This window comes from Mirounga angustirostris, unplaced genomic scaffold (assembly GCF_029215605.1).
Source record: "Mirounga angustirostris isolate CCGP_5_RB_7025 unplaced genomic scaffold, mMirAng1.0.hap1 SCAF_2, whole genome shotgun sequence".
NCBI classification, from domain to species: Eukaryota; Metazoa; Chordata; class Mammalia; order Carnivora; family Phocidae; genus Mirounga; species Mirounga angustirostris.
The window spans coordinates 157151935-157167092 of record NW_026991710.1 but is presented as its reverse complement, the minus strand read 5'-3'; the positions used below and the strand labels follow the sequence as shown (position 1 = coordinate 157167092).

General features: G+C 37.3%; 1 protein-coding gene across 1 annotated transcript in view; it reads left to right on the top strand.

The window, feature by feature from the left end:
* The window catches only part of ADAM28 (ADAM metallopeptidase domain 28), an 80500-nt gene that overhangs the window by 57623 nt on the left and 7719 nt on the right, over nucleotides 1-15158 (top strand). Inside the window, exons 15-18 of the mRNA XM_045879543.3 lie at nucleotides 1474-1576; nucleotides 3805-3964; nucleotides 4675-4755; nucleotides 5060-5138. Of these exons, the coding sequence (XP_045735499.3) occupies nucleotides 1474-1576; nucleotides 3805-3964; nucleotides 4675-4755; nucleotides 5060-5138 (423 nt within the window). The remainder of the gene's footprint in view (nucleotides 1-1473; nucleotides 1577-3804; nucleotides 3965-4674; nucleotides 4756-5059; nucleotides 5139-15158) is intronic.

Genomic DNA, 15158 nt, shown 5'->3' with positions numbered 1-15158 from the left:
GGAAATGCCAATATAGTAAGAAATATGAATGAAAAGTTGATTCCTTCAACACTTGTCAAATTGGCAAAACTTTGTTACAGTTAATGCTCAGTGTCAGTGAAGATGTGGCAAAACACCTAGTTTTATACAGTCTGGTAAGAACATGAATTAGGACAGTCTTTCCAGGATGAATTGGAAAAATGTATGTACCACCTAAAAAGAAAATGTACTGTTTTCCCCAGCAAGTGTATTCCAGAATATTTTTTTCACGAAGGATTTTCAGCCAGCACTTTTAAAATTAATAACGGATAATTGGGAAACATCTCAAAGTCCAAGAATAAGCCTCAGTCAAGTAAGTTATATAGTATTTCTTCAATGCAGCTTTTACAGCTATGAAACTGCTTAATATTTAGTGCCTGGGGAAAGCACAAGTATACTGTTATTTGGGAAGCAGCGTGGTACCAGGTGTATGAATGATACTTTCTACAATAGTAGCCATAATAACTCTGAAGTTTGGGATTAGGAATATGTTTTCTCCTTATTATTCATGCCTAACCAATATTTTCAGTGTAGATATTTTATTATAATAATAAGGAGCCTATAAATGTTACTAAGATCAAATAATTAAGAAAATATGATAATAAAACTTATTTTATCATCTTGGACATTGAAACATGAAATTCATTTAAAATGATTCAGGTTTACAGATAAACCAAGAGGTTAAGGCACTTGGCCAAGGTCACACAGCTGCAACTTAGCTCCTGAACTCTTAACCACTGTATTCTATTGCTCATCTGATGAGGATCTAAGGAAGATTGCCTGAGAAATTAAATATGTGGTGTCTATTGCCGTGCCTGCACAAAGCAGAAGTTTGACTAAGCATAGCAAGTAATTGTGACATAGCAAGTATTAGCAGAAGAGCATCCCAGTGTCTGCCTGTGAAATGTTAATATAATGATTGTGGCTCTCCTAGCTAAGTCTTCATATTTAGATGGACTTTTTTAATCTTCAGCAAATCAACCACATTTCCAAATATTTAGATGCCCATTATTCAAAATTTAAATATTTGAAGGGTTATTTTATTGTATCTTTTAAAAGATTTTATTTATTTATTTAGAGAGAGTATGTGAGGGGGAGAGGGGCAGAGGGAGAGGGGAAGAATCTTAAGCAGACTCCAAGCTGAGTGAGGAGCCTGTTCCGGGGCTCGATCTCACAACCCTGAGATCATGACCTGAACCAAAATCAAGAGTCCCATGTTTAACTGACTGAGCCACCCAGGCACCCCTAAAGGATTATTTTAATTTCTAGCCAGCTTTCTCAATAACAAACTATTGCAGCCTATATTTCTGACAATGTCCAATGGGATTATGCCAGAATAGTACTTCTCGTGCTATATATTTCATTACTTTTATATTTCATTAATCCTTTGTAGCATTGAGTATCTTATCTCTTTTTCTTTTCTAATATGTCCCTACTCACCATGCCTGGTTTCAGGGACCAAGGTTGCAGACAAATCGTGTTACAGCAGGAATGAAGGTGGGTCAAAGTATGGGTACTGTCGCAAAGTGGATGACACACACATTCCCTGCAAAGCAAGGTGAGTGGCCTTGTTTGAACCTTCCTGCTCCTCAGACTAGAGAAATCATTCACTTCCAGACACATGTTCTGATTTATTCCAATTAAAGCAAAAGTTAATTTGGACATCATTCATTTGGTCAGCATTCATTGACTATTATGTGCTATGTTTTAGACTAGGCACTAAGTTAAAAGACGACTAAGAAATGAACTCTTTTTTCCAGTCCCTCATGGTGGGTGCTTTGGAGGACATCAAGTACAGTCATCGTGAAATTGAGTGAATGTGTGGAGGGAACATGCAGCAGCAGTGAATGGGCCTGGATGGAAGTCTATACATGGATTTTTCAATATAACTTAGGCACTTTTCCATCTAGGTGTTTTGTTACGATTCTAGGAGTAGAAATATTTATCTGCTCAGAGGAATAACCAATACAATGCTTGTATAGTTTTATTTAAGCTTGCCATGGCATTACAGAAAGAAAAAAATACAGTAATAGAAAAGATCGACAATTCACCTGGAGAACTTGTTTTACTTTTTGTGTGCATATTCTGGAAAAAAAAAGTTTCTAGAATATCATGAACAATGGACTTGAGATTTTTGTATAAGAATTTTGGTTCTATAATTTTAAGGTGACTTTTAAAATTCAAATTATAATAGATGAAACTTAGTACCTTCTCCAAATTTCACACATACTAGGTAATGTATAACAAGAGACTGAACAAGATTAAAAAGTTTTTCTATTAAACAGTGGTTTTTCCAGATGATAATTACCAAGCTATATTTTGGACATAGTGTCATCCCTTGGAGAGTCTGAGCCTAAAGGATAATAATATTCCATGGCCTCTCCTTTATAAGAAATCAGGGCAGATTCAAAAGGGAAAACAGTTATGTAAAAAGCAATGTGTATGTTTTCTGGGAGCCAATATGTAGTTCGAGAGGTAGCGAGCGGGAAAGAGCGTAAGGTGGTTCCACTTCCTTCTGTAGCATGAGCACACATTGCCCTGAATGACTGCATGATCCCTGGATCATTTCTGCAACTAGAGGCACAAATGTGTCATTCTTTCACAGGCTGACCTCCTAGTCACTTCTGAATAGTCATTGGCTGTAGTGGAGAGTAGACCTGAACGTAGGCCTTCCTTATAAAGCTCTACCTAAGTGACTCAAGAAAAACACCTCTTCAGGTTTGGAAAGAATGTGTGCCTTTCGGGGCGCCTGGGTGGCTCAGTCGGTTAAGCGACTGCCTTCGGCTCAGGTCATGATCCTGGAGTCCCTGGATCGAGTCCCGCATCGGGCTCCCTGCTCGGCTGGGAGTCTGCTTCTCCCTCTGACCCTCCCCACTCTCATGTGCTCTCTCTCATTCTCTCTCTCTCAAATAAATAAAATTAAAAAAAAAAAAGAATGTCTGCCTTTCCCCACTCCTCAGTCATATTTGCTAACTGCCACCAGAAACATCAGGAGAATCTGATTCTGTCCCTCTGAGAGTAGTTTTTCACAGCCCTCCTCTGAATTCCGCATAAAGCAATTGACTCCAATTTTATTGGCCCTGACTTTATTCACCTTGGCAGTAGTGAATGGCTTTACCGAGTGCTGAGCTGTTTCATCTTTATTTGCAGGGAGACAGTTCTTTCAGTAACCCCACATGATGACTTGGAGTGTCACCCAAGGCTCAGCCTTATGTAGACACAGCTATAGTTGGGAGAATTATTCTGCTGAAATTCATGAAAATAAAAAAGTAACTTTAGCTGAAACAAAATAGAAACTGTCTACGTGCCCTCCATGATGTTAGAAGTCTATCCTCCTTATATCTCGAGCATGACCTTCATTCCAAGGTGTTTCTCTTGGCCTATCATGGCTTCTGCAGCTACAGCCATTGCATTCCAATAAGCCAAAAAGAGAAAAAAATGAGAAGTAGGACATACTCCTTCATGTAACGCCCTCTTCAAGGATTTACACATAAGATTCTGCTTCTTTCCCATTGGCCAGAACTAGGCAATTGGCCAAAATTAGCTGTCTAGGAATCTGGGAAATGTGGGTTTTGTTTTTGAGCAATAATGTGCCTTGCTAATGTTTTGTGGTTCTATTATTGAAGAATAAGGGGAAATTTGACATAAAGGGAGAACTAGGAGTCTCTACTATGGGGAGAAATACGATTAGTTAAATACTGATAGCCAGGGAGCTGATTTAGAACTGCATAGGACTATAATTTGGATCCTGGTATTTCAACTGCAACAAATTTGGCTTTTCCTCAGTGATGCCATGTGTGGGAAGTTGTTCTGTCAAGGTGGGTCAGATAATTTGCCCTGGAGAGGACATATAGTAACTTTCCTGACATGTAAAACATTTGATCCTGAAGACAACAGTCAAGAAAAAGGCATGGTGGCCAATGGAACTAAGTGTGGAAACAAGAAGGTAAGTTGAAAATGTAGCTTTTAATCAAAATGTTCTCTTGTCTTGTTTTTTGTTTGTTTGTTTGTTTGCTTCTCAAGGACTCTCTATGTTTCATGGGGCACAGTTTTCAAAGCAATACTTAATGCCATTCATTTATGCATGCATGAATTCATCCCTCCAATACTATTTGATAAGTAACTATTATGTGCTTAGTACTAGGTTATTAAACCTTGGTAAATTTTATTGTCCCCAAATCAGTAGGTTCTCGATAAATGATAGCCACCCTAATAATAATAAAGAGAATAATAACAATACCATTTATATTTACACAAATGATAGGTATTGTAATATTGCAGATGATGTGATATTAACATGTTTTCCATAATATTTTTGTTTGGAATGGGTGCCTTGTATCATGCACAATGCTTAGCTCAGTGCTAAGTATCAGTCTCAGGTATTGACTGAAGAGGTGGATTAAGGGAATGACCCATGAGGAATAAAGTGAAGTAAGGAAATATTCTTTAGAGGACTTTCCAAACTTTTTTAAAAAAATTATCTAGCTTCATCTTCTTATTTTCAAAAGAATGCTGTGATTTCCCTAATAAAAAGGTAAGTTTGATAACAATAATCATGGCTAATAATAGAAGATTAAATTCCAAAGAGTCAGCAGTTTGCAGAGCTGAAGCCTTTGGGTATTGATGTCAGCTTGATGTTTTTCACATCACTTTCAGGTTTGCATTAATGCAGAATGTGTAGATATTGAAAGAGCCTACAAATCAACCAATTGCTCCTCCAAGTGCAAAGGACACGCTGTAAGTTTTGAAAATGTTTCCCCAAGCTTGCTGAATCTTTTGTAATTTTAGGTCAGTCTTGATGATGCTAAAGTAATATTTCAGCATTAAGTGATTAAAATTATTAAGTTTGCCTTAATGCTCAGTAGTTTGGTTCAATGAAAAAAATTTCTTCTAAGAACCTGGTATTGACATTCCTATGATGGATTCATGCATTATGTAGATAGCTGAAAGGCTGCAGAGTTGGGGTTAGTTTCTGATGAATAGGGCCCTTGGGTTGGTGGTCAGCCTAGTGTGGCAATTAACAGGATCACTGCTTCTCTAGGTGTGTGACCACGAGCTCCAGTGTCAGTGTAAGGAAGGATGGGCCCCTCCTGATTGTGATGACTCCTCAGTGGTCTTCCGTAGGTAACATTACATGTCTAACCTGAAAAAATTGCTCTTCTAAGCTTTTATTTCATATTACATATGATTTCATTGCCACTTTTCTCTCCTCTTGGAATTCTTGTTCATTCCATAAATATTGAATCTACAATATTAATCTTCAAGGTCTCTAACAACTTTTTAATCATATTTTCCACAATCTTATGCTTTTACTATACATACAAAAAATTTCCTCAAATTTTATATTTGTAATCTTAATTTTAATTTCCCAATGTTCTTGTTATATGATTGTTCTATTTTTGTAGGAGCTTTGACTTAATGTATAGGTACAATAGTCTCATAAAATTCTCTAAGAATATGGCGTGGATTATTTTTGTAGGTTCAATTCTGTTCTTTGAATCATCTCTATTTCTTTTGAGTTTGATTGATTTGTTTTTCACCCTGTCTCTTATTGTGCTATTTTTCTTCAGGATATGGGACCCTTAGCTGAGGGCAGGATTAGGTTGACTTCAGTTAGCTTTTGTCGGTTTTCTTTGCATGCTTGTGTGCTTGTTGTAACTACCCATACTTCTCCAGATGGGAGATCTGGCTGTGAGCTCAATCAGTAGATAGATAGGCCTCCATACAGGTCTGGAGGTGGGGATCCTCACCTCCAGTCACCATGATGAGGAGTAATTTGCCCAGAAGAGAGCTCCTCAATGCAATTACTTCCTGAGAGAACTGCTTTCCCTCAGCACTCTTTCCTTGATCCTCCCTTCTGTATCATCTACTGTGAGTATCTGCAGTTAGCCTCTGTTCTGCTCCTCAGGCCCTTGCATCCCCCATTGCTTCTAGAGAGCAGTTCTTGGGTCTTTGTCTTCACTATTGTTCTTTATACACAAGGGATGGGGATAGGGATGCAGATGGGGATGGACCTGAACAAGCCATCTGTCTCAAGTTAAGATTCTCTGTAGGCTTCCCAAGAAAGAATAGCATCTACTTCTGATGTTTGGGCTATTTTTTAAAGATTTATTTTTATTTATTATAAAATAATAAAGGCAGGAGGAGAGGGATAGAGAGAATCTCAAGCAGACTCCACGCTGAGTGCAGAGCCTGAGGCAGGGCTCAATTTTACAACCCTGAGATCATAACCTGAGCTGAAATCAAGAGTCTGACACTTAACTGACTGAATGACTCAGGCATCCCTGGGCTATTTTAAAAAAAAATTTGTTGGTGATGATCCTACACCTAAAGGAGCTGGAGAAAGAACAGCAAATAAAGCCTAAACCCAGCAGGAGAAGAAAAATAAGAAAGATCAGAGCAGAAACCAATGAAATAGAAACTAAAAGAACAGAACAATGAAACTAGGAGCTGGTTCTTTGAAAGAATTAACAAGATTGATAAACCCCTGGCCAGACTTATCAAAAAGAAAAGAGGAATGACCCAAATCAACAAAATCATGATTGAAAGAGGAGAGATCAAACCAACACCAAAGAAATACAAACAATTATAAGAACATATTATGAGCAACTCTATGCCAGCAAATTAGATAACCTGGAAGAAATAGATGCATTCCTAGAGATGTATCACCTACCAAAACTGAACCAGGAAGAAATAGAAAACCTGAACAGACCTATAACCACTAAGGAAATGGAAGGAGTCATCAAAAATCTCCCCCCCAAAAAAAAGCCCAGGGCCAGATGGCTTCCCAGGGGAATTCTACCAAAATTTCAAGAAGAATTAATACCTATTCTTCTGAAACTGTTCCAAAAAATAGAAATGGAAGGAAAACTTCCAAACTCATTTTATGAGGCCAGCATTACCTTGACCCCCATCCGGACAAAGACCCCAACAAAAAGGAGAATTACAGACCAATATCCCTGATGAACATGGATGCAAAAATTCTCACCAAAACACTAGCCAATAGGATCCAAAAGTACATTAAAAGTATTATTCACCATGACCAAGTGGGATTTATCCCTGGGCTGCAAGGGTGGTTCAACATCCGCAAATCAATCAACGTGATATAATACATTAATAAAGAAAGAACAAGACCCATATGATCCTCTCAATAGATGGAGAAAAAGCATTTGACAAAGTACAGCATCCTTTCTTGATCAAAACTCTTCAGACTATAGTCATAGAGGGAACATACCTCAATATCATAAAAGCCAACTATGAAAAACCTACAGTGAATATCATTCTCAATGGGGAAAAACTGAGAGCTTTCCCCCTAAGGTCAGGAAAGTGGCAGGCATGTCCACTATCACCACTGCTATTCAACATAGTATTCGAAGTCCTAGCCACAGCAATCAGACAACAAAAAGAAATGAAAGGCATCCAAATCAGCAAAGAAGAAGTCAAACTCTCACTGTTTGCAGATGATATGATACTTTTGTGGAAAACCCAAAAGACTCCACCCCAAAACTGCTAGAACTCATACAGGAATTCAGTAAAGTGGCAGGATATAAAATCAATGCACAGAAGTCAGTGGCATTCCTATACACCAACAACAAGACAGAAGAAAGAGAAATTAAGGAGTCGATCCCAATTACAATTGCACCCAAAACCATAAGATACCTAGGAATAAACCTAACCAAAGAGGCAAAGGATCTGTACTCAGAAAACTATAAAATACTCATGAAAGAAATTGAGGAAGACACAAAGAAATGGAAAAATGTGCCATGCTCATGGATTGGAAGAACAACTATTGTGAAGATGTCAATGCTACCTAGAGCAATCTACACATTCAATGCAATCCCCATCAAAATACCATCCACTTTTTTCAAGGAAATGGAGCAAATAATCCTAAAATTTGTATGGAACCAGAAAAGACCCTGAATAGCCAGAGGAATGTTGAAAAAGAAAAGCAAAGCTGGCAGCATCACAATTCTGGACTTCAAGCTCTATTACAAAGCTGTCATCATCAAGACAGCATGGTACTGGCACAAAAACAGACACATAGATCAATGGAACAGAATAGAGAGCCCAGAAATGGACCCTCAACTCTATGGTCAACTCATCTTTGACAAAGCAGGAAAGAATGTCCAATGGAAAAAAGACAGTCTCTTCAACAAATGGTGTTGGGAAAATTGGACAGCCACATGCAGAAGAATGAAACTGGACCATTTCTTTACACCACACACAAAAATAGACTCAAAAGGATTGAAAGACCTAAATGTGAGACAGGAGTCCATCAAAATCCTAAAGGAGAACACAGGCAGCAACCTCTTCGACCTCAGCCGCAACAACTTCTTCCTAGAAACATCGCCAAAGGCAAGGGAAGCAAGGGCAAAAATGAACTATTGGGACTTCATCAAGATAAGAAGCTTTGCATAGCAAAAGAAACAGTCAACAAAACTAAAAGACAACCGACAGAATGGGAGAAGATATTTGCAAATGACATATCAGATAAAGGGCTAGTATCCAAAATCTATAAAGAACTTATCAAACTCAACACCCAAAGAACAAAGAATCCAATCAAGAAATGGGCAGAAGACATGAACAGACATTTTTCCAAAGAAGACATCCAAATGGCCAACAGACACATGAAAAAGTGCTCTATATCGCTCAGCATCAGGGAAATCCAAATCAAAACCTCAATGAGATACCACCTCACACCAGTCAGAATGGGTAAAATTAACAAGTCAGGAAACGACAGATGTTGGCGGGGATGCGGAGAAAGGGGAACCCTCCTACACTGTTGGTGGGAATGCAAGCTGGTGCAGCCACTCTGGAAAACAGTATGGAGGTTCCTCAAAAGGTTGAAAATAGAGCTACCATATGATCCAGCAATTGCACTAGTGGGTATTTACCCCAAAGATACAAAAGTAGGGATCCGAAGGGGTACGTGCACCCCGATGTTTATAGCAGCAATGTCCACAATAGCCAAACTATGGAAAGAGCCAAGATGTCCATCGACAGATGAATGGATAAAGAAGAAGTGGTATATATATACAATGGAATATTATGTAGCCATCAAAAGGAATGAGATCTTGCCATTTGCAATGATGTGGATGGAACTGGAGGGTGTTATTATTTGCGAAATAAGACAAAAAGAGAAAGACATGTATCATATGACCTCAGTGATATGAGGAATTCTTAATCTCAGGAAACAAACTGAGGGTTGCCTGAGTGGGGGGTGGGGTGGGAGGGATGGGGTGACTGGGTGATAGACACTGGGGAGGGTATGTGCTCTGGTAAGCGCTGTGAATTGTGCAAGACTGTTGAATCTCAGATCTGTACCTCTGAAACAAATAATGCAATATATGTTAAGGAAAAAAAAAAGGTAGCAGGAGGGGATGAATGAAGGGGGGGAATCAGAGGGGGAGACAAAACATGAGAGACGATGGACTCCGAAAAACAAACTGAGGGTTCTAGAGGGAAGGGGGGTGGGAGGATGGGTTAGCCTGGTGATGGGTATTAAAGAGGGCACATTCTGCATGGAGCACTGGGTGTTATGCACAATGAATCATGGAACACTATATCAAAAACTACTGATGTAATGTATGGTGATTAACATAACAATAAAAATTTAAAAAATAAATAAATAAATTTATGTACTGGTAAAAAAAAATTTGTTGGTGATGGGTATTAAGGAGGGCACGTACTGCATGGAGAACTGAGTGTTATACAAAAACAATGAATCATGGATCACTACATCAAAAACTAATGATGTATTGTATGATGAGTAACATAATAAAATTAAATTAAATTAAAAAAAATTTGTTGGTTCTTTGCTAAACTTCCCAAGAAAGAATAGCATTTACTTCTGATGCTTCGACTATAATTTACTCTGTTTCTGTCTGCTTAAATCCCTTTACTTTCTTTCGGAAATTTCTAAAAGTTCTTTACTATTTTTCTAGTGCTCTATGATTTTATTACATATATATTTAAATATTAAATATATTATTACATTTATATAGACAAGCAAACACATGCACATATGCTACTTAAGTTGTGTTATCTGGTATTTGGATATGGTAGGGGAATAGACACATAAACATCAATCAACTACTTATTTAGAGAATTCTTTAATGGTTTAAACACTCACTAAAAATCCTTTTAAAATATGACTTCCCTCTTCTTGAACTCTATTTTGTTTATGATATCTTGATTTGCTAAATCACTTCCATTAGTCATTTCTTCTTTCTTTTTGCATGAAACTTTCTATGTTCCATTTATAAGGATTTATTTTCACTGCTAAATAAAAAACATGAATAGATTGGATTGGATTAGATCTTTTGACTCACAGTTTTAATTTCATGACTCTGAAGAAGTAGATACTGATATTTAATGTTTAAAAACTGAGGCTACCCTGATTTTGCTTGTTGTTGTTGTGAAATAATCCTTTAAAAATCATTAGTTTATTTTCCCTTAAGTGTTCTTAGACTCTGAAATAAATAATACATTATATGTTAAAAAAAAAAAAAAGAAGAAGATAGCAGGAAGGGAAAAATGAAGAGGGGGAATCAGAGGGGGAGACGAACCATGAGAGACTATGGACTCTGAAAAACAAACTGAGGGCTCTAGAGGGGAGGGGGGTGGGGGGATGGGTTAGCCTGGTGATGGGTATCAAAGAGGGCACGTACTGAACGGAGCACCTGGGTGTTATACGCAAACAATGGATCATGGAACACTACATCAAAAACTAATGATGTGGGGCGCCTGGGTGGCTCAGTCGTTAAGCATCTGCCTTCGGCTCAGGTCATGATCCCAGGGTCCTGGGATGGAGCCCCACATCGGGCTCCCTGCCCCACGGAGAGCCTGCTTCTCCCTCTCCCACTCCCCCTGCTTGTGTTCGCTCTCTCGCTGTGTCTCTTTCTGTCAAATAAATAAAATATTAAAAAAAAAACCCTAATGATGTAATGTATGGTGATTAACATAACATAATAATAAAAACAACAACAACAACAACAAAAAAAGAATTGCTATTATATGAAAACTAATCATCATGCCATACCTGGATGTTGTTTTCTTTTAATTATTTTGATTGTTAGTGAGTGAGATCTTTCAAACTGCAGATTTGATTCTGTCTTCAGTACAAGGAATGATTCTGTTATTACAGATATTAAAATTGATTCTGTTCCACTTCTCTGGTTTCTAATTCAGAAATATAAATTATTTGTATCAAATATCTTGATTGTGTGGCTTTCTTGTTATCCTTTTTTGTCATTGTCTATCTCCTGTTATTTTGGGAAAAGTCTCTCAAAATTATTTTCTGTATCATAGAGTGAATTTTTGGCAATGTCAACCCTCCTATTTATTAGTTATAATGACATTCTAAAATGGTCAGTGGCATCTTTGTGTTTCTTTAAACCTCTTTCATACCACTCTATTGTCTTCTCTTATTTTTTATCTTCTTTAACAATCTATTTTCATTTTATTGAGAGTACCAAGCAGATGCCACCTTAAATTTACTTTGATTCTTTATAATTTTTTTTCTGAAAGTATATATTCTATATCTATTCTACTTCCACATATTATTTTAAACCTAATCTTTTAATGTTTTTATGTTCTTTCCCCCTTAATTACTTATCCTCCAATAAAGATGAATCAATTCCAACACAAATTGTTAAAATATTTCTTGAAAACTTTAAATCAAAGGACTGGTGATGGAAATATGCATTATGTGACATTAGATTTATATCTTAAGGGGATCAAGGAGGCAACTGGAGTGGTTCAGGATACAGATAGGGGACGTTTTTCTCTGAATCACTTGTTCCACTTGTTAAAGCCACTGTGTCAGGATTCAGCTTCATCCATCAGGTTTTCTTTTTGTTTCTGGACACTGTGTTGGTGAGTTTGGTTCCATTTGTGGCACTATTTCTGACCCAACCATCGAGGAAAACCTCCACCAGACTGGGGAAAATGCAGTAAGGTGTCCCGTCACCAAAAGGACAGACCGCAACAGATAGTTTTCATGAAATCCAGGCTTATAATCAAAACCTGAATGAGAAAAATTACATTTCTATTTTCACTGAACTCTAACTAAAATTTAGAATTTTCTACAATTACAGGGATGTAAGGAAACAAACCACAGTGGTATTAATTCTCATGACTGTGTCACTAATAGAAATTACACATTTTTACATCACATTGCAGTTGCTGCATAAATCCTTAAATGTCCTATATGTGTGTTTCTAGTTTGAAATTATAGTGGCTACTAATCCACTGTTAGGTCTTATAATTTAGGGGTTAAAAAAGAAGCATATATGTAACTGTATCATAAATTCCTTTATAATATTTTGACAACTGTATTCTGACATAATTGGCTTCCTTTTTAGTCCTATGCATTTTATTAATGAATTTAAAAGAATTCAGAGAAAGGGTTTATAGGCCTTATCAGATTTCCAAAATGATCTGTGGCACATAAAAGGTTAAGATCCCTGCTCTCTAGTATGGCCATACATAACCACAGGCTTTCAAGCTTCCTTAATCAGAACAATTTTTTGTAAAATTTATACAGAAAAACATATAAATAGATATATTACATGCATTGTTTGTATACATTTATAATATAACATATATATAATATAAATTACAAAATGAACATTCATACACTACAGTCTGGGCCAAGAAACAGAGCATTGCTAGCAGCCCAGGCATATTACCCCTTGGCTTCATCCCTGTCCTAATGTCCTCTCTCTCTAAGGGTTAATCATTAATGTGTCTTTTATTATAAACATTTTGTTGCTTTTCTTCATGGTCTTCCTTTCCAAATACACATTCCTAATCAGTAGGTTCTGTTTTTAACTATATATGTGTATGTGTGTGTATGTGTATATATATATATACACACACAATTATTGGTACTTATAGTCTTCTTTTCTCTATATTATGTTTTCAAGATCATCCATATTCTTATGGATGGAATTAGTTTATTTTTGCTATTGTGCATAATATCACAATTTTGTCATATATTGGTATAATTGTTTATATGTTTCCTTTTTTTTTTTTACTGCTTTTATGGATATTTCAGGACTATTTTGAGAAAAAGTTTCTATAAATATTGTCATTCAAGTCTAATTTAACTAGATCATACCAAACTGTTTCCAGAGTGGCTGCACAATTTCACACTCCTAACAGCAGTGAATACAAGTTCCTATTGTTATACAACCTCTAAGCCCTTTGACACTCGCAGATAGCAAATTTTATTCCTTCTGGTAGGTTAGTAGTGATAGCACATTGGGGTTTTAATTTGGTTTCTTTTTTTTTCTTAAAGATTTTATTTATTTATTTACCAGAGAGAGAGGGTGACTGAGAGAGGGAGAGAGAGAGTCCAAGAGCACAAGCTGTGGGGGCGGCAGGCAGAGGGAGAAGCAGGCTCTCCGCTGAGCAGGGAGCCCAATGCGGAGCTCGATCCCAGGATCCTGGGATCATGACCTGAGCTGAAGGCAGACACTTAACCAACTGAGCCACCCGGGTGTCCCTTAATTTGCTTTTTATAACTAATAATAATAATAATAATAATAAAAAGAATCTTTCCTTATTTGGGGGCCACTTGGATATTCTTTTCTGTGAAGTATTTGTTCAAGCCTTTTTGTTTGTATTTCTATTGAGTTGTCTCTCCTCACCCTTTTATTAACTTACATATGTTTTAATATATTTTTGATATAAGCTATTTTCGGTTATATATGTTGAAAGAACTTCCCTCCTGTGTTTTCTCACTCTCTTCGTGATATCATGTGGTTAATGGAAGATTTTAATTTCAATGTAGTCAATTTTTTAATCATTCTCTTGATGGTTAGTTTTTTTTTTCCTTTGTGTGTCCTTTTCTAAGGAAATATTCCCTACCCTGAAGTTATGAATATATATCTGTATATTGTCTTCTAAAAGCATTCTGGTATTGTCTTTTCAAATTTAGGTCTATAATCTATCTGAAAATCTTTTGTGTATGATACAAATGTTTAATTTCATTTTCATCCCAGATAGATGCCCAATTGTCACATCATCATTCATATGATAGATCATACTTCCCAAATGCAAGTGTTCACATATGTGTCTTTCTGGGATATCTATTCTTTTCTGGTGGTCCTATTTGACTGTCCTTTGTGCTAGTATGACACTTTTTTAAACTGTGTCTTTAGAATAATTTTGATATAGGCTGTTCTTTATTTTATTTTATTTTTTTTTAAGATTTTATTTATTTTTTTAGAGAGCGAGCGAGAGAGAAACAGCATGAGAGGGGCGAGGGTCAGAGGGAGAAGCAGGCTCCCCGCTGAGCCGGGAGCCTGATGTGGGACTCGATCCCAGGACCCTGGGATCATGACCTGAGCCGAAGGCAGACGCTTAACCATCTGAGCCACCCAGGCGCCCTAGGCTGTTCTTTAACTTTGTTCTTCTTTAAGAATGACTTGGTTAGGGCACCTGGGTGGCTCAGTTGGTTAAGCGACTGCCTTCGGCTCAGGTCATGATCCTGGAGTCCCAGGATCGAGTCCCACATCGGGCTCTCTGCTCAGTAGGGAGTCTGCTTCTCCCTCTGACCCTCCTCCCTCTCATGCTCGCTGTCTCTCATTCTCTCTCTCGCAAATAAAATCGTAAAAAAAAAAAAAAAAAGAATGATTTGGTTATTAGCTTTTTGTACTTTTACATATATTTTATAATCAGATTCTCAATTTATACACATAATTCCTGTTAGGATTTACAGTTAACATAAACCACATCTATGATTTACTTGAGAGAATGAGTATATATAAAAAATATTGAATTCCTGGGGCGCCTGGGTGGCTCAGTTAGTGAAGTGTCTGACTCTTGATTTCAGCTCAGGTCATGATCTCAGGGTCATGAGATGGAGTTCCGTGTTGGGCTCTGCACTCAGCAGAGAGTCTGCTTGAGATTCTCTTTCTCTCTCCCCTCCCCCCTGCCCTCTCTCTCTCTCAAATAAATAAATAAATCTTTAAAAAAGTATTGATTTCCCTCTCTCTCTCTCTCTGTTTCTCTAACAAATAGATAAAATCTTTTAAAAAATTAAAAAAATTAAAAAAAGGGGACGCCTGCGTGGCTCAGTCTGTTAAGCGTCTGCCTTCGGCTCAGGTCATGATCATGGGGTCCTGGGATCG